The sequence below is a fragment of the Penicillium alfredii genome (assembly GCF_028826965.1).
Source record: "Penicillium alfredii strain IBT 34128 chromosome Unknown utg000009l_segment0_segment0, whole genome shotgun sequence".
NCBI classification, from domain to species: Eukaryota; Fungi; Ascomycota; class Eurotiomycetes; order Eurotiales; family Aspergillaceae; genus Penicillium; species Penicillium alfredii.
This window is the reverse complement of record NW_026622706.1, coordinates 1,285,640-1,308,128: the sequence shown is the minus strand read 5'-3', so window position 1 is coordinate 1,308,128 and position 22,489 is coordinate 1,285,640. Positions and strand designations below refer to the sequence as shown.

At 52.8% G+C, this 22,489-nt stretch overlaps 9 protein-coding genes across 9 annotated transcripts; 6 read left to right on the top strand and 3 right to left on the bottom strand.

Moving 5' to 3' along the window:
- Window positions 1-224: 224 nt before the first annotated feature.
- NUU61_006408 (bifunctional anthranilate synthase/indole-3-glycerol-phosphate synthase) lies at window positions 225-2,507 on the bottom strand (the record flags this gene model as incomplete). The annotated part of the gene is made up of 1 exon (XM_056656936.1): window positions 225-2,507. One exon carries the CDS (start codon window positions 2,505-2,507, stop codon window positions 225-227), a length of 2,283 nt encoding a protein of 760 aa, XP_056509736.1.
- A 377-nt stretch (window positions 2,508-2,884) lies between these two features.
- NUU61_006407 (nucleoporin) lies at window positions 2,885-8,519 on the top strand (the record flags this gene model as incomplete). Its single annotated transcript, XM_056656935.1, has 4 exons — window positions 2,885-2,952; window positions 3,006-3,948; window positions 4,003-7,101; window positions 7,161-8,519. The coding sequence occupies 4 exons, from the start codon at window positions 2,885-2,887 to the stop codon at window positions 8,517-8,519; spliced, it is 5,469 nt and encodes a 1,822-aa protein (XP_056509735.1).
- A 484-nt stretch (window positions 8,520-9,003) lies between these two features.
- On the top strand, window positions 9,004-10,966 carry NUU61_006406 (acyl--CoA ligase; the record flags this gene model as incomplete). Its single annotated transcript, XM_056656934.1, has 4 exons — window positions 9,004-10,058; window positions 10,169-10,460; window positions 10,539-10,642; window positions 10,738-10,966. 4 exons carry the CDS (start codon window positions 9,004-9,006, stop codon window positions 10,964-10,966), a joined length of 1,680 nt encoding a protein of 559 aa, XP_056509734.1.
- Window positions 10,967-12,272: 1,306 nt separating this feature from the next.
- NUU61_006405 (uncharacterized protein) lies at window positions 12,273-12,608 on the top strand (the record flags this gene model as incomplete). Its single annotated transcript, XM_056656933.1, has 1 exon — window positions 12,273-12,608. One exon carries the CDS (start codon window positions 12,273-12,275, stop codon window positions 12,606-12,608), a length of 336 nt encoding a protein of 111 aa, XP_056509733.1.
- A 268-nt stretch (window positions 12,609-12,876) lies between these two features.
- Window positions 12,877-14,003, top strand: NUU61_006404 (uncharacterized protein; the record flags this gene model as incomplete). Its single annotated transcript, XM_056656932.1, has 2 exons — window positions 12,877-13,026; window positions 13,107-14,003. The coding sequence occupies 2 exons, from the start codon at window positions 12,877-12,879 to the stop codon at window positions 14,001-14,003; spliced, it is 1,047 nt and encodes a 348-aa protein (XP_056509732.1).
- A 706-nt stretch (window positions 14,004-14,709) lies between these two features.
- gpaA (guanine nucleotide-binding protein subunit alpha gpaA) lies at window positions 14,710-15,954 on the bottom strand (the record flags this gene model as incomplete). The annotated part of the gene is made up of 4 exons (XM_056656931.1): window positions 14,710-14,753; window positions 14,815-15,371; window positions 15,436-15,778; window positions 15,837-15,954. The coding sequence occupies 4 exons, from the start codon at window positions 15,952-15,954 to the stop codon at window positions 14,710-14,712; spliced, it is 1,062 nt and encodes a 353-aa protein (XP_056509731.1).
- A 2,048-nt stretch (window positions 15,955-18,002) lies between these two features.
- NUU61_006402 (Smr domain-containing protein) lies at window positions 18,003-18,901 on the top strand (the record flags this gene model as incomplete). Its single annotated transcript, XM_056656930.1, has 4 exons — window positions 18,003-18,036; window positions 18,094-18,194; window positions 18,274-18,524; window positions 18,586-18,901. 4 exons carry the CDS (start codon window positions 18,003-18,005, stop codon window positions 18,899-18,901), a joined length of 702 nt encoding a protein of 233 aa, XP_056509730.1.
- Window positions 18,902-19,372: 471 nt separating this feature from the next.
- NUU61_006401 (FPP/GGPP synthase family protein) lies at window positions 19,373-20,562 on the bottom strand (the record flags this gene model as incomplete). Its single annotated transcript, XM_056656929.1, has 2 exons — window positions 19,373-20,123; window positions 20,201-20,562. The coding sequence occupies 2 exons, from the start codon at window positions 20,560-20,562 to the stop codon at window positions 19,373-19,375; spliced, it is 1,113 nt and encodes a 370-aa protein (XP_056509729.1).
- A 938-nt stretch (window positions 20,563-21,500) lies between these two features.
- Window positions 21,501-22,456, top strand: NUU61_006400 (cell division control protein 14; the record flags this gene model as incomplete). The annotated part of the gene is made up of 2 exons (XM_056656928.1): window positions 21,501-21,756; window positions 21,840-22,456. 2 exons carry the CDS (start codon window positions 21,501-21,503, stop codon window positions 22,454-22,456), a joined length of 873 nt encoding a protein of 290 aa, XP_056509728.1.
- Window positions 22,457-22,489: the final 33 nt, after the last annotated feature.

The window sequence follows — 22,489 nt, the reverse complement described above, 5'->3', positions numbered from 1 at the left end:
AAGAGATTGAGGGGTGTGTCCACTTTGAAAATGAGATGGATGCTATATAGGTGGGATAGGATCCCAAGGCATATGAAGAGCGAGTATAAGGAAGCAAGAAGAACGAAGAGATAAGACAAATATGCAGTGATGTTGGCCATTGATCGAACGGAAAGTGACGTGAGGGTGAAGACTTCATCCCATGCGAAAATACATGAGATACAAATCAAATCAAAGAGTAGCGATCATTGCCGAACACTTTTCGCTGCTTTCACAAAGGCCCTGATCTTCTCAAGATCCTGCGAGCCGCTCGTTTCCACTCCAGAGCTGACATCCAATCCCACCACCTTCTGCCCAAGCTTGCCCAGTTTATTTACCGTGTCGACAACATTGTCCGGATTGAGCCCACCGGCTAGGATTACTCTCAGTCCCTCGTCACTTTCAAGTACCTTTTGCACGCCGGACTCCTCCAGAAGCTGACCGGAGCCACCAGCCCCAGAATCCAGTAATGGAAGAGTATGGTAAGCCCTGCGTGCAATTCCCGTATCTCCTGGTGCAAATTTGCGGATCACCGGCACCGGGATCAAGCTTGCCCATTCTATAGGTTCTGAGCCGTGAAGTTGTACCACGTCAAGTCCCAGCTTTTGCTGTTGAGCAAGAACATATGGCAGTGGCTGGTTCATGAAAACTCCCACAAGCAGTGCACGGGAAGGGTGGCACAAGACAGTGATCGAGTGATCGAACCATTCTGAAGGAGTCGCCTTCGCTATTTGTGGAGAGGGATCACTCGACTGAGCCCCAGGGCGAGGGGTTGACTTGACCACTTGAGAGATGCGTAGGGCCACGTCGTCTGGAACAAGCCGCGACCGGCCTTGAACCATGATAATGCCGATTAAGTCGGCCCCAGCTTGGATCGCGGCTTGAGCGGCTTCTTCGGATCGAGTGCCGCAGATTTTGACCAGCGGCGAATTGGGTGAGGCCGCCGAAACTTCTTTAGCGGACTCTCCCAAAAGCCCGGCGACGAAGGCAGAGGTGTCCGGTGCCCGCATCAGAGCCTCCCCAACAAGGATAGCCTTGACACCTTCCTTCTTATAAGCCTCCACATCCTTGGGACCGGAGATACCGCTGAGAGCACACACGATGGTGCTCTCAGGTACCTGATCCATCAGGCGACTTGTTGTTCCAAGATCGACTTCGAAACTCGTAAGATCTCTGTTGTTGACACCGATGACCTCTGACCCGAGTTCGACGGCAATTTTCATTTCCTCTAGGGTGTTCACTTCAACGAGAGGCTCCATTCCGAGACTGCGAGAGTAGTGGTATAGCCTCGTAAGAAGCTCGACACTGAGCATCTTCACGATCAGCAGGACGGTATCAGCTCCAGCCAGTCGGGCCTCAAGAATTTGATACTCGTCGAAAACAAACTCCTTTCGCAGAACCACCGGTCGATTGGTAAGACCCTCCAAGCTCTGGCGAACGGCTCGCAGATCATCGATGGTACCCTTGAACCATTCGGGCTCTGTGAGCACGGAAATAACGCTCGCCCCGGCCTTGGCATACTCCCGTGCCTGAGCAGGAGCGCAGACGTCCGCAGATATGATGCCCTTTGATGGCGAAGCCCGCTTGATTTCCGCCATAAGGGAAAGGGGATAGTCCGACTGCCTCAGACGCGCAGCGAAAGGCATTTGCGGTGGTGCAATGTTCAGATCATATGCGGCCTGGAGGGAATCTGGTCGCAAAGCCGGGATTTTCTTCTGCTCGGCCACGGCATTTCTGCGATGATCGTAGATTTTCTCCAGGATAGACGCTTTCTTGCCCCCAGGGGCCGCAGCTTTGGGGATTGAGCTACCCTGTTTGCCCTGGTCCCAAGTGCCGGAAGTGAGTTGGAGAAAGTTACGGAACATTGTTCGCCCATGCTCTGTCAAAATGCTCTCTGGGTGGAACTGGACACCCTCCACTGCAAATTCCTTGTGTCTCACGCCCATGATGACGCTTTTGCCGCTGCCATCTTCCAGTTCCGCCCACGAGGTCACTTCCATGGACTCCGGAATTGTCGAATGGGTTCCCGCAAGCGAGTGGTAGCGGGTGACTGAGAGACCGGCTGGCAATCCTGCGTAGACACCCTTGGAGTCATGCTTCAGCACCGACGTCTTACCGTGCAGGATCTCGCCAGTGATATCCACTTTGCCACCAAACGACGAGATGATGCATTGCTGACCCATACACACACCGAATACCGGAACCTTCCCACTGAAATGCTTGATCGCAGCGTTGCTGATCCCCGCATCGGTCGCCGGGTGACCAGGACCGGGACTAATCACCAACTGAGTGGGCTTCTTGGCGATCAAATCCTCGACGGAAACTTCATCATTGCGGAAAACAGTCACCGTGGCTCCCTCCAACACAAGATATTGATAGACATTCCACGTGAATGAATCGTAGTTGTCGATTAGAATGACATTGGAGGCGCTGGCCAGCCGGGCAGCTTTGGTGGGATGGTGGGGGGAGTGGTCGACAAGATCCGCCATGACCGGGATTAGTGACAGGGGGCAAGTTGGCGCTAAGAAATGAAATAATCAGAGTCCTCAACGAGTGCGGATCCCGGGGATTATTATAAGCTCAGTGGCTCTGTCAATTCGTCCTGTCGCTGTCGCTGTCGCTGTCGCAGAGAAACCACGGTGACTCAAGAAAGTCCCCTCGCTCACCGCCCGGCACTAAACCCAGATAGGCACCTGATTGTTGACCTTGCGCGGTGAATATTCTTTTGAAAGCTCCCATTCTCCCCAGCCTGAAGAGCTTCCACTCTCGGTGACCACGCCCTTCTTTTCTCTCTAGTCACCTGTGGTCTTGTCGCCTCGTCTTGCTTTCTTCATTTTGTCTTATGATGATATAATTGCCCTGCCAAATGGCTCCCGTTCCGGAGGCCAATTTCCCGTCCCTGGACAAGTGCTTCTCCGGGGACGTGCAGCTCTTGTAGGTTCAGTTTGATGTCCTTCGAGGAACGGAATTTTGCTCACATGCGACAGATCCTGGAGAAGAGCTTTTCTCTATGCAAATGACACCGAAGCCTACGCCGCCGATGGAGGTCGCATCAATTCCTTCCTTTCGCATCCCGACAGTGTTCACCTGCTTTCCCAAAGCTTGAACCCCTTTTCTCCACCTTCTGCAAAAACCAAATCTGAATTTGAATCCAAAACTGCCGCGATCCATGTTGAAACCAATACTCAGAGCTCTTTCGACCTGAAGGAAATCAAGGCGGACACTTTATGGCTGAGCCAAAAAGCTGGAATTGACGAGATTACAGCCCTTCGAATTGCAGTCTTAGAATGGCAGAACCGCCCTGCAACCCGTCTCACCACTAATTTCTCTGGGGAGGAGGCTACAAGCTTGCAAAGTGCAGCGGGCACCGAGAACCTCCGAGTTTCATTGGCCGGTCCCAATTTGGCCAGCATATTGAAACAAACTGCGCGCGAGGAAAACGTGTCTACATTCGACACAGAGACAAATCGGCGCCTGCGCCTGCGCAATATCTACCTTTCTGAACGAAGCCACATCGTGAAGACATTCCGCAAGCTGCTTGCTCTGTCCTTGCACGATGACATCTCGAGCCGCCCAACTCTCTCCCGGGGCCGCGGGAGTGATTGCAAGATCGCTTTATACAAGCTGGGGGCAACCATTTTTAGCAAAAAGTCGACCGGTGATGGGCTAAGCCAATTCCTCCAAGAATGCATCATTTCAATACGCAGCCGACTATCGGACTTGGAGGGTGATGGTGGCTGGCTTGGGGCAGCTGAAAGTAATGAAGAGACAGAGGATATTTGGAGGACAACACTTGTCGAAGAGATTGTTCACATCCTCCAGATCATGTTTCATCAGCTTCAGGCGTCAGCAGACATTCCGAGTGCTGACTTGTTATTGTCCTGGCTTCGTCTCATGGCTGATTATAGCTTCTTGGAATCGCTACAAGTGGTGGGTGTCTCTTTCGCTAGCACTATGAATTCCGTACTAACTGGAGTCTTATAGCCTTGCCAACAACCGGTGGAAGTTGTATTGCCGCTTCAGGCCTTTGCGTCTTTGACCACTTTGGCGTTCTTGAAACTTTCCCTGTCTATCCCCTCCATTATCAACAAGACGCACCCGCAGCCGAGCTCACCCGCCCATACACCGTATTTCCTTTCCAAAGAAAAGATCTCTCAGATCAATGAGATTCTCCTGGGCGCCTGTGGGGAATTAAACACAGCGAATCCAGCTGCATTTTCCTGGGGGCTTCTCCTGCACACTATGAGAGAGCTCGCACTCAACGACAAAGAGACTCGAGAAATGGAACAGTTTCACAATGCCGTGGACTCATTCCAGTCGAACACGCACAACGCAGGTCTCTCCCGAGGTTCGGAACAGTCCCTTTATGAAGATCTACTTGACTCTGCTCGAACACCGAAACACACTGTTGACGACGCGATTCCGCTCTTCACATCCGACACAGTCAAGGAATCAGTGTTCGGCGCCATTATCACTTTGTCTTCTAAGTCTGGATGCATGTCAGCAATTGACGATGGCTTGACGAACCGGTGGGTGCGCTTGGCACTTCTCGATCTCATTCGAGTTGCGATAGTCTATTTGGACTATTCGCCAGAGATGGTCGAGTCGGTGCTGGCCATTCTCACCGGTACTTCTCAAGAATTGTCTTGGGATTCCGCAAATTCCCTAGGAGCTGCGAGCGACCCCAAGTCAGTCTTTGCCAAGGACAATTTATTGATGGACAATATTTTCCGCATTGCGCGGTCTCGATTCCCTTACGAAACGGTTCCGTTTCTCAAGCTCTGCCGTGCTCTGGTGAGCCGCCATTCACTAAACGAGGATGGGCTTCCTGAAATCCTGGATGAATTGGAGAACATGGATACCTTCACACAAGTCGTTTCACCGGCTTTCCAGGGGTATGAGACCATTCGAGAAGATGAGAACGCAAATTTTGTCTCCTTAATGCAGCCTTTACCAATGTTCGAAATCGCCATCCGCAACCGCCTGCTGGAGAAGGAATCGACCAATGCTTTGATCGTCAGCGGCTCCTCTGAGATCCCCACGACTACAGTTGGTCAAGTCATCTCCGAATCCAAACCCGCGGTAATTATGTGGCAGCATCGATATTCGTGCTTGAGTTACCTCGGAAGTTGGCTGGAAGAATGGAGTGAAAGTGGCCAGCCATCCGGGTGGCACGATGATTCCGGTACAGAAGTCATTGGACTGCTGGCGGATCTTATAGCCAACTCCAAAGACCACAGGGCACAGAGCACCACCGGAGCAAGCGGCAAAAGGATATTAGAACTGGCCAGCGACGGACTGTCTCAAAAAGGGGACATTATTTCAGTGGTCCTGGACGTCTTCGAGCGCAACTTGCAGAACATTGGATCCCGTGGAGATATGGGCAAGGCATTAGACCCAATCATGGCATGCTTGCGGTTTATCCAAGAAGTTCTGAAGATTTTGCCCAGCAGAATCTGGCCTTTCTTGGGACGCAGCAGTTTCATTGGATCCGATGGCAAGGGTGGTTTGATGACCGCCATCATTTCGGCAGCAGAGATTCCCTCGGGCGAGTATCCGTTCCTGCTCACATGCGTCGAGTTACTAGATGCGATTGTCGACGACGCGGCATCTCGCGCAGTATTGCGAAGAAGCCCCGGCAGCGTGGCGGGCAAATCAACAATTGCATCCGACTGGAGTGCAGGCATTCCTTCCCACATCATGAGGACTGTTCTGTTAAATCTCATCCGGACCATGGTCGAGATCTTCAATAGTAATGGGAATTGGAGGTTCAATTTACCGGAGCAGCGATTCAAAATGAATGCGATGCTTGCGAACTCTTTTGAGCGGGTTCTTTACTACGCCTATGGGATCAACGACACAGCGAAACAAGACTCGAAGGTCACTGGTGTCTTCTCTGCCTCGGCAGCGTACATTCTGGACCTGCTGCGACCTCGGTCAACCGCTGATCTGCCTTTCAACCCAATTCTTCGGTTGATCTCGGACGGTCTTCAGACCCCGCCAACGCTTCATTTCAGATACCTGAACTTGGTAGAAAACCAAGTCAACTCGACCCTGAGGCTTTGTATCAAGCTGGTGCAGTCGGCGCAGCTGACAGAGCAATCAGGTTCCCTCCTGGAAGAGCAGTTGTTCAAGGCTGCTCCGGTTCTCATCAAGCTTTATGCATTGCATGATGCCTACAGGCTGTCGGTGGTTTCGTTACTTGAAATTCTCATTTCTAGCGCTGCTTCGGATCCAGACAATGAACCTCCTTCCCTTGTGGGTCATCTCGGAGCCGAGTCATCTTGCCTGTTTCTGGATGTGCTGTCGCAGCTGGACAGACCGCTTTGCGACAAGCCCCTGCTGCTATCAGTATGGAAATTGCTGTCCACTTTTGTCAGCAAACGTCAGCAGTGGCTGGCCGTATTCATTCTCACCGGAGCATCCCCTCGTCAATCTTTGAAGAAGGCAAGTGCATCAGAAGGCCCGAGCATGAGAGGCGTGCCATTCTTGCAGATGGCACTTGACAAACTGTCGAACATCGATCAAGAGGAGCCCCAGGTAGCGCTGGCGTTGTTGCAATTTGTTTCCCGAGCCCAAGAAAACTGGCCCTGGGCTACTCCACAGCTGAGGAAACACCCTCAATTCTTCAACGGTGTGGTGAACCATGTCTCGAAACTGAAGATTTCATCCTTGCCCGTGATAGATCAAATTTATGCAACGCGGATTGCAGCTGTCGTTGCCGACCTTTGCGCCGTATACCTGCACTCGGCTAAGGAATCCAATGACCGCAGCTTTGTCAAGACACTCATTCCATTGGTGTCCTGGTATGGCAAGGATGCTGTTGAAGTTTCAGCCTACAATGCCTCGTTGCACGCGAACCTGAAGAAGAACTTCGAGATGCGATACTCGGGCTGCACAATCCTTGATTTCAAGAGGACACCGTTGGAGGCACGTACCCTGGGACGGGACTACTACTATGATCTCAGCATGGGAGATAAGTTGCTTTCCTACGACTTTGCTTGGGCTGGAACTCGCGGCCAGGGCTTTTCCGAGGAGTTTGAACGGGCCAACATCAATTTGTCTCTTGTCGAAGCACAAGTGGTAAGTTTCTATGACGCGAAATTTATAACAGCTTAGTCCATACGTCTAATCTCCAGCAGAGCCTCCTCGGCAGTTGGAAATTCTTTGCCATTGAGCATTGCGCCGATTTCATGCCCGATCGCGAAATCCAAAAGTCAATGGCAGTGGTCGCACAGAATTGCCTGGAAGCCAACACGCGGAGTGTGCCACCGGAAACCATTTTTACGCGCATCCAACAGGTGCGAGTGGAGTTCGCCCAGGCTCTGCTTCAGCGGCTGGTTGAGGTGGAAGCTCGAGGTGCCGAGGCGTTCAAGCTGCTCGAGGTTGTCTGGAAAGCGCTGCGCGCCCGGCATCCAACTTATGAAGATGCCCTCGTCAATGACGACCTCGAGTATTACCGACTGCTCCTCAACGCGCTATTCCTTGCTCTCCAATTCCATCTTGACGGACCTTCACGCACCGCCCCCGAGACCCTGAGCAAGAAGGCTGAGATTTCATCCGACCTGACCTTGGTTGTGGAAATTGTGAAGACTGTTGTCGCGCAGGGCTTCAAATCACTCACCACATATCTGCATGACCAGCCGGAGAAATGCACCCCCAAGGACTTTGCCATCATCATCGCCATCCTGCAGACTTGTTTGCAGGTGAAGAACGCCGACCGGCTTTATGAGCATGTTGTTTTCCACATTGAAGACAACGAAACTGCTCGGCATGCGACCACGCTGTTCTCCTGGGCCGACCAACTGGCCGTGGCTGGCGACCCTGTGTACGGAGAGCTCAGCATCTCGGTGCTCGTCAAGCTGTCGACTCTGCCCATGCTCGCCGAGCACCTTGCTGTTGAGGCAGTCTTAATGAAACTGTCGACATGCCGCCTAACCAATGTTCTCCGCCAACCCAAAGGCTTTGGGCCATTCGACCCTGTCCCTCGACTGTACACTATTTGGACCGGTGGCTTCCTTCCTCTTTGTCTCAACCTCCTCTACAATGTAATTCGAACCGCGCCAGAGGTGGCTGCTTTCCTGAACCAATTCGACCGACAACTGGCCCGCACGGCGGACGCATTCTCCAGCGGGCATACCACCACTCCGGCGTCTCCGTCTCGGTGGATCTGCTTGGGAATGGCCTCCGAAGCCTATTCGCTGGCGCTGATCTCATTCATTCTGGACCGCTTCCGCGAAGCGGGTCCCAGTGCCGGCGTCGACGCCCAATCTATTCAGGAACTCAAGTGGGACAAGGCCCAAGTCAAGGAAGATATCGAGGAACTTCTGGGACGCCGTCCGGCCTTGCGCAGTCGCATCGTGGCTACGACCGAGAAGGAGGCTGAATGGTCTCGACAGAAGCCCGTCGACTCGAGTTCCGGGGCTGAAAACCGGTTGGAGGAAAAGATAGTGGGCGAGTTGAAGGCAACGGTGACCTGTTTGGGCGGGGAGGAATCATGATACTCATGTCTTTGTAGTTGAGACCATTGTTCTCTCTTCTTTTTTTTTGATTTTATTCTTATGTATTCTGGGTTGGTCGTTCTGGGATAGGGGTAGAACCATTTCCCGTGCATATTGGGGTCAATGGAGCTATTCACATTTTATGAAATCTCGTCTCCGCCTCGAGGAACTCCGAAAGGTGTTCTCTGGATATACATCATTGTTCAAATCCTCGGCATCAATCCTGCTTAGTGAGGAAACCCGAGCGCCGAATCACCTCGGATCTCCCGCAAGGCATAGCCGAATATGCGGGGATGGCTTCTATGATGAACGCATAAGCAGACGGAGCCCCTAGGGCCATAAGACTGACTCGTGTTGTCAGATTTTATAACCTGGCCTGTTTTCTTTTCTTTTTCTTTTCTTATCCTCTCAATTTGGTTCCTTGAGATTCAATTGTTATTGCGTTGACTATAGTAACAATTTGTGCATATACATCCTATCCGCCATGCCATATAAGTCGCGCTGGACAATTGATGTCCCCAACACCCACCTGGCATCGATCTTGCTTACCTCGCCCACAGCGCCGCTGTCCAAGACACACCGATGTTTTTCCGAGGCCGCACGCCCGGACACGCATTACTTCAGCACGCATGACTTCCGGCTCTGGAGCCAGCGGTTCGCAGCGGGCCTGCGCAAGTCAGGCCTGTTAACGGGCGACCGGGTGCTGCTGTTCTCGGGCAATGACCTGTTCTTCCCGGTCGTCTTCATGGGAGTCATCATGGCGGGGGGTATATTCACGGGGGCCAACCCTACCTTTGTGGCGCGGGAGTTGGCGTACCAGCTGCAAGACAGCGGAGCAACGTATCTTATCTGCGCAGCCTCGAGCCTAGACACGGGCATCGAGGCGGCAAAGCTGGCAGGCCTAGGCCGTGAGCGCGTCTATGTGTTCGACAACGCGCTCTACGACGGCGGCGGGCGCGGCCAGCAGGGCTGTCCGTACTGGGGCGAGCTGGTGGCATCGCCGGCAGAAGGGAGCTGGTTTGCATGGGATGAGCTGGCGACACCAGCGCAAGCGGACCGCACGCTGGCGCTCAACTACTCCAGCGGCACGACGGGGCGGCCCAAGGGCGTCGAGATCTCGCACAAGAATTATGTCGCCAACATGCTGCAGCTGGACCATCTGGCAGCTTTGCACCCGGAATACGAGACCCGTCGCCAACGCAGCCGCTGGCTCTGTTTTCTGCCCATGTACCATGCTATGGCCCAGAACATCTATATTGCGTCCGCCTTGTCCCGGAATATCCCTGTCTATATCATGCCCAAATTCGACTTTCTGCAGATGCTCGAGTATACCCAGCGATTCCGCATCACACACCACTTCCTCGTGCCGCCCATCGTGGTCTTGTTGGCTAAGCATCCGGCTGTCAAGAACTATGACCTGAGCAGTCTCGAGGTCTTGACGAGCGGTGCGGCACCGCTGGGTCGCGAGGTATGCGACGAGGTCGAGAAGCTGTGGCCCCCAGGGAAAATCAATGTCAAGCAGGGATGGGGCATGACCGAGTAAGTTGAGGAGTATATCGGTTGTTAAGGGAGGAGGGAAGAAGTTTTGGACCCGACGGGTATATATGGCCATGGGAATTGGAGCCTGGGTTAATTCGCAATTCTTACAGGGCTACCTGCTCCATCCTCGGCTGGGATCCCATGCAGACCAGTACATCGGCCTCGGTCGGCGAGCCCAATGCCAACTGCGAGGCCAAGATCATGGCCGACGATGGTTTCACGGAACTAGTGGAGCCGAACCAGCGCGGTGAGCTGTGGGTGCGCTCCCAGAATATCATGAAGGGCTACTGGCGGAACCCCGAGGCCACGCATCAGACCAAGACTGCTGATGGATGGCTGCGGACGGGCGATATTGCCTATGTCGATGACCAGGGCAAGTTCCACGTTGTGGATCGCATGAAGGTGTGTATGCCGAAGAGTGGAGCTCAATGAACAAAAGAAAAAGAAAAAGAAAAAGAAACTAAAACAAAGATCCCGCAGGAGTTGATCAAGGTCAAAGGCAACCAGGTGGCCCCGGCAGAGCTGGAGGCTCTGCTGCTGGAGCATCCAGCTGTGGCCGACGCTGCCGTCATTGGGGCGGCCATGTAAGTCTTTTCTCTGTATTTCTTTTTTGAAACCCTTTCAGTGATTCTTCAATTGTGTTGATTATGTTGATGTTGATGTATTCTGACTTCTTTAGCAACCACGACGAGCGCCCGCGCGCATACATCGTCCTCAAGCCTGGACAGACCGCCACGCCGGCCGATATCACCCAGTTCGTTGATGGCAAAGTGACGGCGTTCAAGCGGATTACCGGCGGCGTGGTATTCCTCGATGCGATCCCGAAGAACCCCTCGGGGAAGATCCTACGCAAGGTTCTGCGCGAGCAGTCTCAGCGGGAGCTGCAGGGTAACACGGCCAAGCTCTAGTCTTTTTTTTTTTCTTTTTGATTGTGCATGTCTAGAGCCTTGGAAGCACTAGACAAGACATCCTAGATCCAATCGGATCAGACTGATTGTGGGACCGCAAGAAAGAAAGAGAGTGTACATAAGAGAAAGAGCAAGATGTCCTGCAACCAATTGCCTACAGGCAACCATGACCAGCCCAGCTGAAGATCGGCGTCCATTTGTCATGATCGACGATACAAGGATTTTCTCCGCAACCACCGCCGTGGCCATGGGTCGCCATCCTGGTGGATGCGGTGTCATGGTGGATATCTGTAGATGATTTTTTTTTCTTGATTTATCTTTGAAGCCTGCTCTGTATCTGTGTGGCTCTATGTTTTCTCAATCTCTATATTCTCTATGTTCCACATCCAGACCCATCTCAGACTGTAGATCTCCGGCCAAAGTGGCGCCAGCTGAACTGCGAACTAAACGAACTAAACGAACTAAAAACCACCAAAAGCCGAAGCTCGTGGCTGACGCCCAGCTGGGCACCCCCACTGGAGGCAAGAGAGTCTCTCGAAAGTTGTGATCGATCCGATCGCCTTCTTTTTTTTTTTTCTTTCTTTCTCTTTTGCTTCTTTAGCGAACTATCGTGTCACTGTGATGATCGCGGGGTTATTACTATTACTATTTTTTTTTCCCTTCTGTCTTTGCTTTTACATGGTGGCCTAGTAACGGCGAACTGTATACTTCCAATGTGCCCGGCTCAGACCTTCCCCCGTCATCAAGCCCTAGAGGATTTAGTTCTCGAGACTCTAGGCCGCCTACGCTACTCTCAGGTATCTACTTGCGGCAAATGAGTATATAGTCCTGCTCACATCCCCCCCACCATGTACTGTAGTCTCTTCCCTCCCTTCCCTGCCTCCCCCACTCATCGTTCTATCCGTGTACTCCGTTCAACCCTATCCCCGTCAATACCAGTCCCAAGTTATACATTGCGCACGTCTATCTATCACGCCAGACTCAAGCGAGAGGCAACTCATCTTGCAGTCCGCCGGGATTAGAAACAGGGCCTGCTATGAGCGCGGCGAAACACTGGCAATCCTATAATAATCAATTGCGACTCCCAAGAAGCTGACCGCAAAACCCATTCTCTTGAGTCCATCATCTATCTTACTTCAATACATTGCCACCAGCCAGACCAGTACTTCTCTTTCTCTCTCGCCTAAATCAAGTCCCAGAGCCAATCCTTCCCCTCCACACAGTCCACACATTCAGTCCCCTAGTTCTTACAGAACTCACGAATTCATTCCCGAGAATCAGCGAACCTCCCATTTACTCTCACGCCATGGACAAGAAGTCCCAAGACAAGCCCACAGAAGGCTCCCCACCGACCTCAGCCAGCGATGTGTTGCGGCCCCTGTCGCAGCACGCCGCCTTCCCGAACAGCGGGTCCGTCGCCACTAAGGCGCGCGAGCAGAGACACAGCCCCGGGCCGAGTGCCCACTCGAGCAACACGACGGGGACGGGGCCGCGCGCAAACTCGCCGAGTGTCTCGCATCCCGTGAGCCATGACACGGCAACGACGTCGGTGCAGAAGCGCAGCGAGTCGGTGCAGCAGATGCATGAGGTGGATGCTGATGGGGTGCGGACCTGGCGGCGGTTGATTGTCGAGTACCGCTAGCTTGCTTTATGTTTTTGTTTCTTTCTTTTTGAATTTTCCCCTTTATTTTCTTTTCTCTGTCCCCCTCTATTTCCTGTCCCTCCTTGATTTGTTCATGATATCCCGGGTGGTGGTGTGTGTGTTTTTTTTTTTGGCCTATAGATCTGCTTAGTAAGAATTGGGAATGGGGGAGCCTTTGAACAGCACATGCTCATCCATGCAAACAAACCCTCGTCTACTCTCTCTATCTCTCTCTTTTCCTCTTGTTTCATTGAATAGCACGTCAATTATGACTGTTACGGCTTTCCCATCTGAGACCTCCTCAGATTTCACCCTCCTCAACGTGGCCCGACTTTTCACAAGGCTCGAACACAACCTCCTCGCCCCGGGCGCCGAGGTGTCCTTCCGATCTGAGTACCAGCGCATGCGAGTAACTAAGGTAAGGAAGAGAAGAGAATCTACAATTACATATGTACATCAAAAACAAAGTTACGTGATCTGACAAACCCGGTCTTCTAGAATGTCGAGTACGCCCGCACGCTCCTCACCCAGCTCGAACGCTCGCTCCCGCAGCTCAAACCCCTCGACCGCAAACACGAAGCGCAGACGGAGATCGCGCGCGACCGCCAGCTGCTGAAGCGCATGCAGAGTCTCCTAGAAGAGGCGGATTCCCGGGGTGCCGAGCCAGAACTGGACGACGAGGACGAAGATGACGGAGATGGCGAGTGGCGGGAGCTTTTAGCTCGACCCATCGCAAAGGAAAAGGTTATGTCGGGATCACCTACGACACAACAAGACCAGAAATCTCGCGCACACATTGGAGACGACATAAAAGGATCAGAAGCATCCGGAACGAGAGACGTTGACACTACGGCGAGCACTACAACTACAACAACTACTCCCTCTACGACGACCACGACTACAACCCCAACAGCTACAGCTACAGCTACATCCACAGCAACAACCACTTCATCCACACTCCGAAACCGACACACACCACACGACCAACCCACTCCGAACCCCACAGCCACCACAACAGCAACAGGAAGCAACACCTCCAGCACGCCTCACGAACCCAATACCAAACTTGGGTCCACAGAGCAGGCGCTAAGCACGCAGCGCCTAGAACAAGAAGACCTGACCAGCTCGCTGCTCTCGCTGGCCTCGCAGCTCAAGGCGTCGTCACATTCGTTCCAGAGTACGCTGGACGGCGAGAAGTCGGTGCTGGACCGCGCGGTGCACGGTATCGACCGCACGAGCGCGACAATGGAGGCGGCGGGACAGCGGATGGGGATGTTGCGGCGGATGACGGAGGGCAAGGGGTGGTGGGGGCGGATGATGTTGTATGGGTGGATTTTTGGGCTGTGGGTGGTTGCGGTGTTGATTGTGTTCTTGGGGCCGAAGTTGCGGTTCTGAGGTTTTTCTCTTGTCCTTTTCTTTCTGCACTGAACATGGCATTCGAAGATGCCATGTCTAGATACCCTGATACCCTTGAAATCCTTACCAATTTTTACCCTTTACTGGACTACACTTCAATATCTCGCAAAGAGGTTCATTCCTGAACTCTGACGATGACCCAGACCTGGCATGACACATGAGAAGAGACATGATACTCCGCGCATCCTGTCATTTCCCCCGTGCCCAGATTGCCCGGTTGGTCGCTCGACGCTTCCAACGGACGCGAGACCAAGGAAATGAAGGGGACGGTATGGTTACATACAAAACCAACAAAACACACAGATGAGAGGATATCCAGCATTCAAATCAGACAAGAAAAAGAAGAGAAAAAAAAAAGAAGAGAAGAGAAGAGAGACCCGCTGCAGAGGCGAATCATAAAGGGGGGCCTCCTGGTCTTGTGCCGTGGATATCAGGAGGGAAAAAAAAGAAATGGAAATGGAAGTAGAAAAAAAAACCGGCTAGAGATCGTGTCAACGGGGTAATTAAAGAAAAAAATGAAACAAAGAGAAAGATGGAGAGAACGAGAAAAGAAAAGGTCAACGCCGGAATCTGGGAAAGGAGGCTTTTGATCGCGACGGGGACATGCCCGGCGAGACCTGATTACAAGCCATGAAGAAAAGCATGCGATCTAGTATCAACTTCGTCACCCGCGAACGGCAATTCATTAGATCAAACCGCAGAGTCGGAGGTTCTCTTGGATGATGATATCTAGATAGCGTGTTAGCACCCATATCTAAGCGTCGAGAGATGTGAGCAAATTGAAACTTACCATTGACGGCCGCCATGACAAACCGAATCTGGGTGGTGTCCGTGGCACACGTGAAGTGTGTGTAGATCTGCTTTTGCTCGGCCTGGTTCAGAGACACAAAGCGGTTGAGGATGTAGTCGCACGCGGCGGCGTAGTCGCCACCGCCCTCGTAGTCGGGAAAGTAGTTCTTCATCGGGCTGGCCGGCAGCTTCTCCTTGAAGCGGTCGATCTTGTTGAGGAAGAGAATGATGGACGTCTTCACGAACCACCGCGAGTTGCAGATCGAGTCGAACAGCGTCAGGGCTTCTTGCATGCGGTTGACCGTCTCATCTTCGAACAACAGCTGGTCGTACTCGGAGATGGCCACCAGGAAGAGAATCGTCGTCACGTTCTCGAAGCAGTGAATCCACTTCTTCCGCTCCGATCGCTGACCACCGACATCGAACATGCGGTAAGTCAGATCCCCAATGATGAACGTCGTCTCGGTGATACCCGTGGTCTTGACACGCGAGCGGAGGACATCCTGGTCGGTGGGAAGATAGTCGGGCTGTGCAATGCGCTCAATGGCGTCAAAGTAGCTGCAGGAAGGGTCAGAATGGGAAGTCCGTTGCGATCGACAAGAAATGACAAAAGGCCACTCACTATTTGGCGGAGTCGTTCAGCTGGTACTCGCGGGACCGCTTGAAGCACTCCTGGACGCCCGTGTCGCGCCAAAGGGCCCCAATGGCGGTGCCGACCTCGGGCGGGATGCTGTCACCCTCGATTTGAGCGGGCTGCATGAAGATGGTCTGCACGTGGTACTCGTGGCGTGCATCCTCCAGGGGCAATTCGAGGGACTCCATGGCCTCGAGAATGACCCGCATCGACTGCACCGTGTTGCTGTAGATGATCTCCTTGAACGACTCCCGTTCATCGCGCGAGTATCCACCCTCGTGGATCAGCTTCATCTGCTTGAGAATCGTCGACTTGCCCGACTCTCCCGCACCTGTGCCGCCGTCAGCCGACCGTCATAAGAGTCATTCCTTGCCAGAGATCGATCATACCGAGGAGCAGCATCTTGATCTCATTCCGTTGCATCATCTTGTCGCGCTTGAGCTGGTTCTCAATCTCCTCGTTCCGCGCCTTCCCCTCCTTATCCTCAGTACTCATACCGCAACCCATTTTGACGGTGGATAGACGTAAAATTAATAGTAAAATAAAGGTAGATGGACAAGCCGATTCGTAGGGCTCGGGTTCGAATGACAGGGACTGACAATGCAAATAGATGGTTAGCAAGCAGAAACGGTTTCCCCGATCGCAACTTGGCGCCTGTGGTACAAGGTCCCGCAGGAGAGAGAAAGAGTCGACGTTTCAAAGGAGAGAAGCAATCGACGCAAGGAGAACAATTTCCCACGAGAAACCAGGTGCAGGTTTTTGGGGGCGGAAAAACCACTTACTCGACTGAGTCGGGGAGGGGGATTCTGATGAAAAATAAAAGAATGCAAAGAAAATCTCCCCAAAAGGAACGCAGTGAAGTTCACACAAACCCGACAATCTGGAAGAAGAAGAAGGGGAGGCTGGAGATCGGTAAGGGGGGAGGGGAAATTGAGTCTCAGGTTAAGGGGATCCGCAGTACGGGGGGAATACCGGGCACATACGCACAATGGCCGCGGCTGTCCAGGTATTCCGCAAGTACCGCCCAACACCCGCTGTGATTGGCACGGTGCCTCCACTTGAGTGCGTCGCCTCAGGCCAATCATCGGCGCGTCCCCTTTTTCTTGCCCTTTGGCCCTTCGACTTTCTCGCCTTTCGCCCTTCTTACTTGCAGGTGGATCTTCGGACCTTCGATATTTTTGGTTCAGTACCTACATGACCTGGCATCATGCAGAAACAGTCCTCGTTTCAGGTCTTCCATGCTCCAGTTGCCAGACCGTGAGAAAGTCTTCCATGCCGGGGCGTTGCGTTCCAGAAGGTTTCACCTGTCGCATCATTCAGCCCTTCCGCCAGTCTCAGACACAAGTCATCTACAGTCGTCTCGACCCCAATTACAGCTATTGAGACTAAGGAGAGAAATCTCAGGGGATTTCAGGAAATGTCAGAAAATGTCCTACGGGTCTTGATACAACGGCAGACATCAAAGACCAAGGCAAAATAGCCATGATCATTTCTGATTCCTTCTGCTCCAGCGAACTCCACCGAGACCTGGAGTCTGAGCCCGAGACTTGCCGATCCGTATCGGGGTCACACATTCCCGTCACATCATTCTTGCTAGCGTGTGTCGCGGTGACTCCGATGGCACACAGCTCTGCCAGTGAGATTCAAAAGGAGTGTGTCAGCGAGCATCTGCGATCATCCCGAGGCTGATTCCCCCAAAACCGGACTGACGTAGATACCTGCTTATACTACCTTTAGGAACTTATGCAAGAGATCTACTGTAGGAGATATTCTTAAACTGTACCAAGGTCAACCCTCCCCTGAATACCCTGACTCAGACTGCAGACTTTACAGCCCGTTCTGCACTGGTGACCCACTGGCTAGTGATTCTAGCCGTTTTCTTTGCCGCCATGTCCTCTGGGCGGGTTGACGTGAGGACACTCGCATGGACCGGTGCCGGTCGTGTGGGAATAGCGCGATATGGAAATAGACTATTGAATGATGGAGTGAAGGAATAGGTTCAGGATTCTGGGGAGGATGCGAACCGGGTAAAGGCCGGTTAAAATTACATACTAGAAGAGCCTCGGTCTAGTCTGGGGAACTATTGGATTCCTGATGGAGTGTTGATATCGAGGTGTGACGGTGGATAGTGGATATTGTTGACATGGGCCCTCGTCATTGATTTAGAGCGTCAGATGGAATATAATCCATGCTGATCAATAGGCTCGGTAGGCTCAGCTGGTATTGTTGGACTGCAGATGGATCGAGGTTAGGTGAATGTATACCAGATACACCAGGTAACTACTGTGAGAACGTATACATCCCTGGACGAGACCCCCAACTATACCGGGTTTTTCGATACTTCGCAGTAAATTATATACTAGATCAATGCGAGAACACATGTTCCCACAGATAGAAAGAAAAGTATATTGGATAACCACAGGAATGTGACCCACGGATCGATAGGATCTCGCGATCTGATTTTTCGAGGGGGCGTCCCCACTTCTCCCAAGAACTTCCCACTCCGTTCCTCCGTTCCTCGTCATTACCTGGGTACGACACCGTCCATTGACACCATGTCGCACGAATTGGCGCATATGGGCCCTCGGGGTATGGAGCTGAGAGCTGCCATTGTAGTCATTGATGCACGCTGACAGCCGAAAATAGCCTTCAACCATGACCAAAGTCGCGACGCCGAAGAAGAGTACGATCGGCTCCGCAACCTCGCTCGCCAGGAAGCCTCGAAGCGCAACTCATGTTTCCAGCGGGTGTGTCATACAGCTTTATTTTATTTCCCCAATAATTGCACCCTCAATGCCCCGGTCTAATCAACTTCTCTACGCGTAGTCGCAAGACGCATACTCGAGCGGCGATGGCGCCGGCGCCAAACAGTTCTCGGAGGAAGGCAAGGCGCACGGCCGCAAGATGGATGACTACAACAAGCAGGCGTCCGAGTTCATCTTCCGCGAGAACAACTCCAACGGGCGCGTCGCCGCCGATACCATCGACCTGCACGGCCAGTTCGTCGAGGAGGCCGAGGAGATTCTCGAGGAGCGGATCAAGTACGCCAAAGCGCATGGACAGAACCACCTGCACGTGTATGTTATTCTATCTTCTTTATTTTCCTTTTTCTTTTTGGTTGAAGCTGACAACTCCCAGCATCGTGGGCAAGGGAAATCACTCTGCGCACCACGTCCAGAAAATTAAGCCGCGCGTCGAGCGAGTCTGCCGTGAGCTCGGCCTGCAGTATGCCACCGAAGAGAATGCCGGCCGCGTCTACGTCAACCTCACCGGCGGCCAGGCCGTCATGCCGCCGTCGACGCACCATGGCTCGCACCAGCAGTACCCCGGCCAACAGCACCAGCCGCACCACCAGCAACAGCCGCAGCAGCAGGATGAGATCGAGCAGGTGGTCAACGCGCTGCTGCCCAAGGTCATGCGGAAGCTGGAGAAGGCTTGCTGTGTGGTGATGTGAGATATATCCTTGGTTTCTCTTTATTGGATATTTTGATGTTTTGGGTTCCCGGTGTTACTTTTTCAGGGGATTTACATATAGACGCATTGGGCTTGTGCGTCGCATCTACCATGGATATTTGTCTGAGATTTAATATGGGACTTTGGATATTTTGGTCCTTTCTCAGCCTTTCGCGGGTTTATCCTTGGACTCGGCCCAGGCATGACTTACGATGGCAGGGATTTGTTATACCCTTTTCTTTCACAGGTGTCTATCGCCCTGCTTAGATGGCAAGGAAAAGAGGCACTGTTTTCATTATATGATTCCATATCCAACCATTCTGGCATGATCGTCTCGTGGTGAACTCGCATAGCTACATCGTCAACATCATAAGGGAAAACAGAACAGACTAGAGGGTATATCCGACCACAAACTCCAATCCAATCTCACAATGGAAACATCTCGCAGCAAACGGGTATTGCGACTTTGCGACTATTGTGCCGAGGGATCCGACAGGGTAGTCTGCACGATTTTCTCAAGAATGGCACGCACCATGGCCCCGTCTCCGGCGCCGTTGATGCGGGGCGTGGCGTCGATCATCTCGATCAGCGACAGGGCCCGATCACGCAGCTCTCGGACAACCTGACGGGTATGAGAGAAACTGCCGGTAGTCTGCATATATTGCACGGCATAGCGCTTGACCTCCTCGTCGGTGGGTTTCTGTTTCAGGATGCTGAGGAGCTGGTGGTTGCCGGGGTTGGAGCGGATACTGTGGATGATGGGGAACGAGAATTTGCCCTCGGTGAGATCCTCGCAAAGGCCCTTGTTGTGCGTGTACGTGGTGTTGGAGAGGTTGAGGTAGTCGTCGCAGATCTGGAAAATCAGGCCCATGACGTTTACTAGGCTCACGCAGTCCTTGCCTGTTGCGCTCTCGGCCTGCATCAGCTTGACGGCCAGTCGGAAAAGCCCGCCCGTCTTGTTGCCCACCATCTCCAGGTACTCGTCCTCGGTTGGGCAAGTCAGCGTGTCGCGCCAGAATAGGTCCATGCCCTGGCCCCGGTGCAGATTCAGTAGTTCCTTGACGTAGATGTCGATGGCGGCTGGGTTGTGGAGTTGCTGGACTTCTTGTAAGGCGAGGAAGTAGACGTAGTTGGCTGAGTTTATGGTCTGCGCTGTGCCAAAGATGTTGTGCGCGACGGGGATGCCGCGTCGGAGGACTGAGTTATCTTCGACGTCGTCGATTCTAGACCCAACAAGACACCAGTCAGATTCCAGGACCCGATGATATTTAAGGTCTCTCGCATCAGGAATTCGACTTACAACAGAGATGCCGTATGCAGCATCGTCACAACCTTGGTAATGATAGCAAGGCTCTCCGGCGGGACCCGCAACCAAGAATCGAAGGCGTGGATGAGCTGCCGCCGCACATCCTTGCCCGGGTGTTCGTGCATATAGTCATAGGGACCCATCAGGATCTTCTCGTTCTTAGACGACCATGTTCCATCCTTGTACTTTGTTCCGTCGACGCTGGACTTGTTGCGTTTGTGCTTCAGTTTCAGCGAGGCGGGGTCCCCGTCCGACAGGCGGTGCCGCGTGGCGGGAGGACTGCCATTTGTAACGCCGGCGGAGCTGGTGCGCGGAGGGATGGGACTTGGTGGTTGGAATGAAGGACTTGAATTCATCCTTCTGCTTGTGTGTGTCGGGGAAGAAAATGGTTGGAAGTTGCAAACGGTGAGAGGGGCATGTGGTGGGGGGTCGGGGCGCATGACATCAAGCTTCGGGGGGGGTTCGCGTGTCCCGAGGTTCTTGTGCTCGTTGGGGGTTTAGTTTCCTGGGTTTGTTTACTCTAGTACTTTATAAGGCAAGTTAGTATAGCTATCCATGGGGATAAGTAAAGATATCTTCGAAATACGTTCTCCTATACAAGATAGCTGGAGGGTATATACCTAACTGCTGTCATCTAATAAGCCACACGGTCCAATAATAGACGTAAAGAAGCAATAATTACTATAGTGATCAAGCTAAAGCAGCAAACAATGGCAATTATATTGATTATATGTTACAAGTGGAATAAAGCATATTCTCCGGGGCTGGTGGATTAGATAGATCGATTGTATATACAGCCTGCAGAGAAGATGAAGCGACAGATCACAATATATCACAGTCTACAGGCAGAAATAAAACCATGAAGGTAAATAATTTGCCAATAAGCAGAGAGAATATTGATCCCTCCCTCAATCTTTATGCAGATATAGTCACAGCAAGGCAAGGATGCGCGGTTCGCTACAGCAACCAACCCCTCGAGCAAACATCAGGCGCTAACGACTGATCGAGGCTATAATTATCAGGAGCCTTGATTCGCTGTCACATTAGAGGGCAGATCAGGCACAGAGCTAAAGAACGGCAGGGCAGGGGTTGATGGTGGGTTGTCCGGGGCAACCATCTTTATTTACTTGCGAAAGAGACCCGACTGACCTCATCGACCAACACGGACCACACAGCCCGAATTTTCGATTCGCATATAAGAGAAATGCTCAATCATTGCTTTTCCTTGCCGTGCTGTTGCTCAATGGTCAACAGCTTTTCTTGATTACCCTTTTCTTTCTCCCCTTTCACCCCCATGGAGACTCTGTTGGCCCATTCGTTTGACTACCTTTCCTCATACGAGCCCAGCAAGGTACGGAAAGGATTGCGCCAGGTCGAGGGCCTCCTCGCCCAGATCTGTCTTGCTAAAGCCCGGCCTCCATCCGCCGACCGCCGCAGGTCGCTGTTGTCCTTTGATGCGCCACAGCCCGTGCCCAAGGCACTGTCGGAATTGCGCGATGACCCAGCCTTCCGTGAATTCTTTAAGCTGCAAGAGGGCTTCCAATGGAATGGTATGTACTGAGCTTATGGCTTCGCGCATATCCCTCTCTCGCTATGTGTGTGTATTGAGCTAATTTTACTGGTATCGCCACAGTCGCGATGCGCCTAGTGTCGTGCCTCGAGCATTTGCTCGGCCGAGGCAGTAACGGCACAAACGACATGTTGATTGTCTGTACCCTCGATCTGATCCAGGGCGCCCTTCTTCTCCACCCACCGTCGCGGACGCTGTTCGCCCGCGAGATCTACATGAACCTTCTCCTCGACCTGCTGGACCCGATCAACTGCCCGGCCATCCAATCGGCAACCCTGCTCACTCTCGTCACGGCTCTGGTCGACTGTCCCGCAAACACGCGCACATTTGAAGACCTCGACGGCCTGCTCACTGTGACATCCTTGTTCAAGCAGCGAGCCACCTCCCGCGAGGTCAAGCTCAAGCTCGTCGAGTTCCTCTACTTCTATCTCATGCCCGAGACCCCCATTCTGGGACCTGGGGGCTGCCCGCCGGGTTTGCAGCGCAGCCCTAGTAAGTTGGCTTCGGGTCCATTTTCGCGGAGTGCCCACAGCTCGGCTGCCGGACATGGCAGCAAGATGCTTCGCGACACGCGCACAACAGACGAGAAACAGTCCCTGCTGGGCCGATACTTGAACAATGTCGAGGACCTGGTGGAGGACCTGAAAGAGACCGCCCCATTTGGAGCCACGGTATACTGAACGACTTTTCATCGAGAATTGACTGCAAACGTC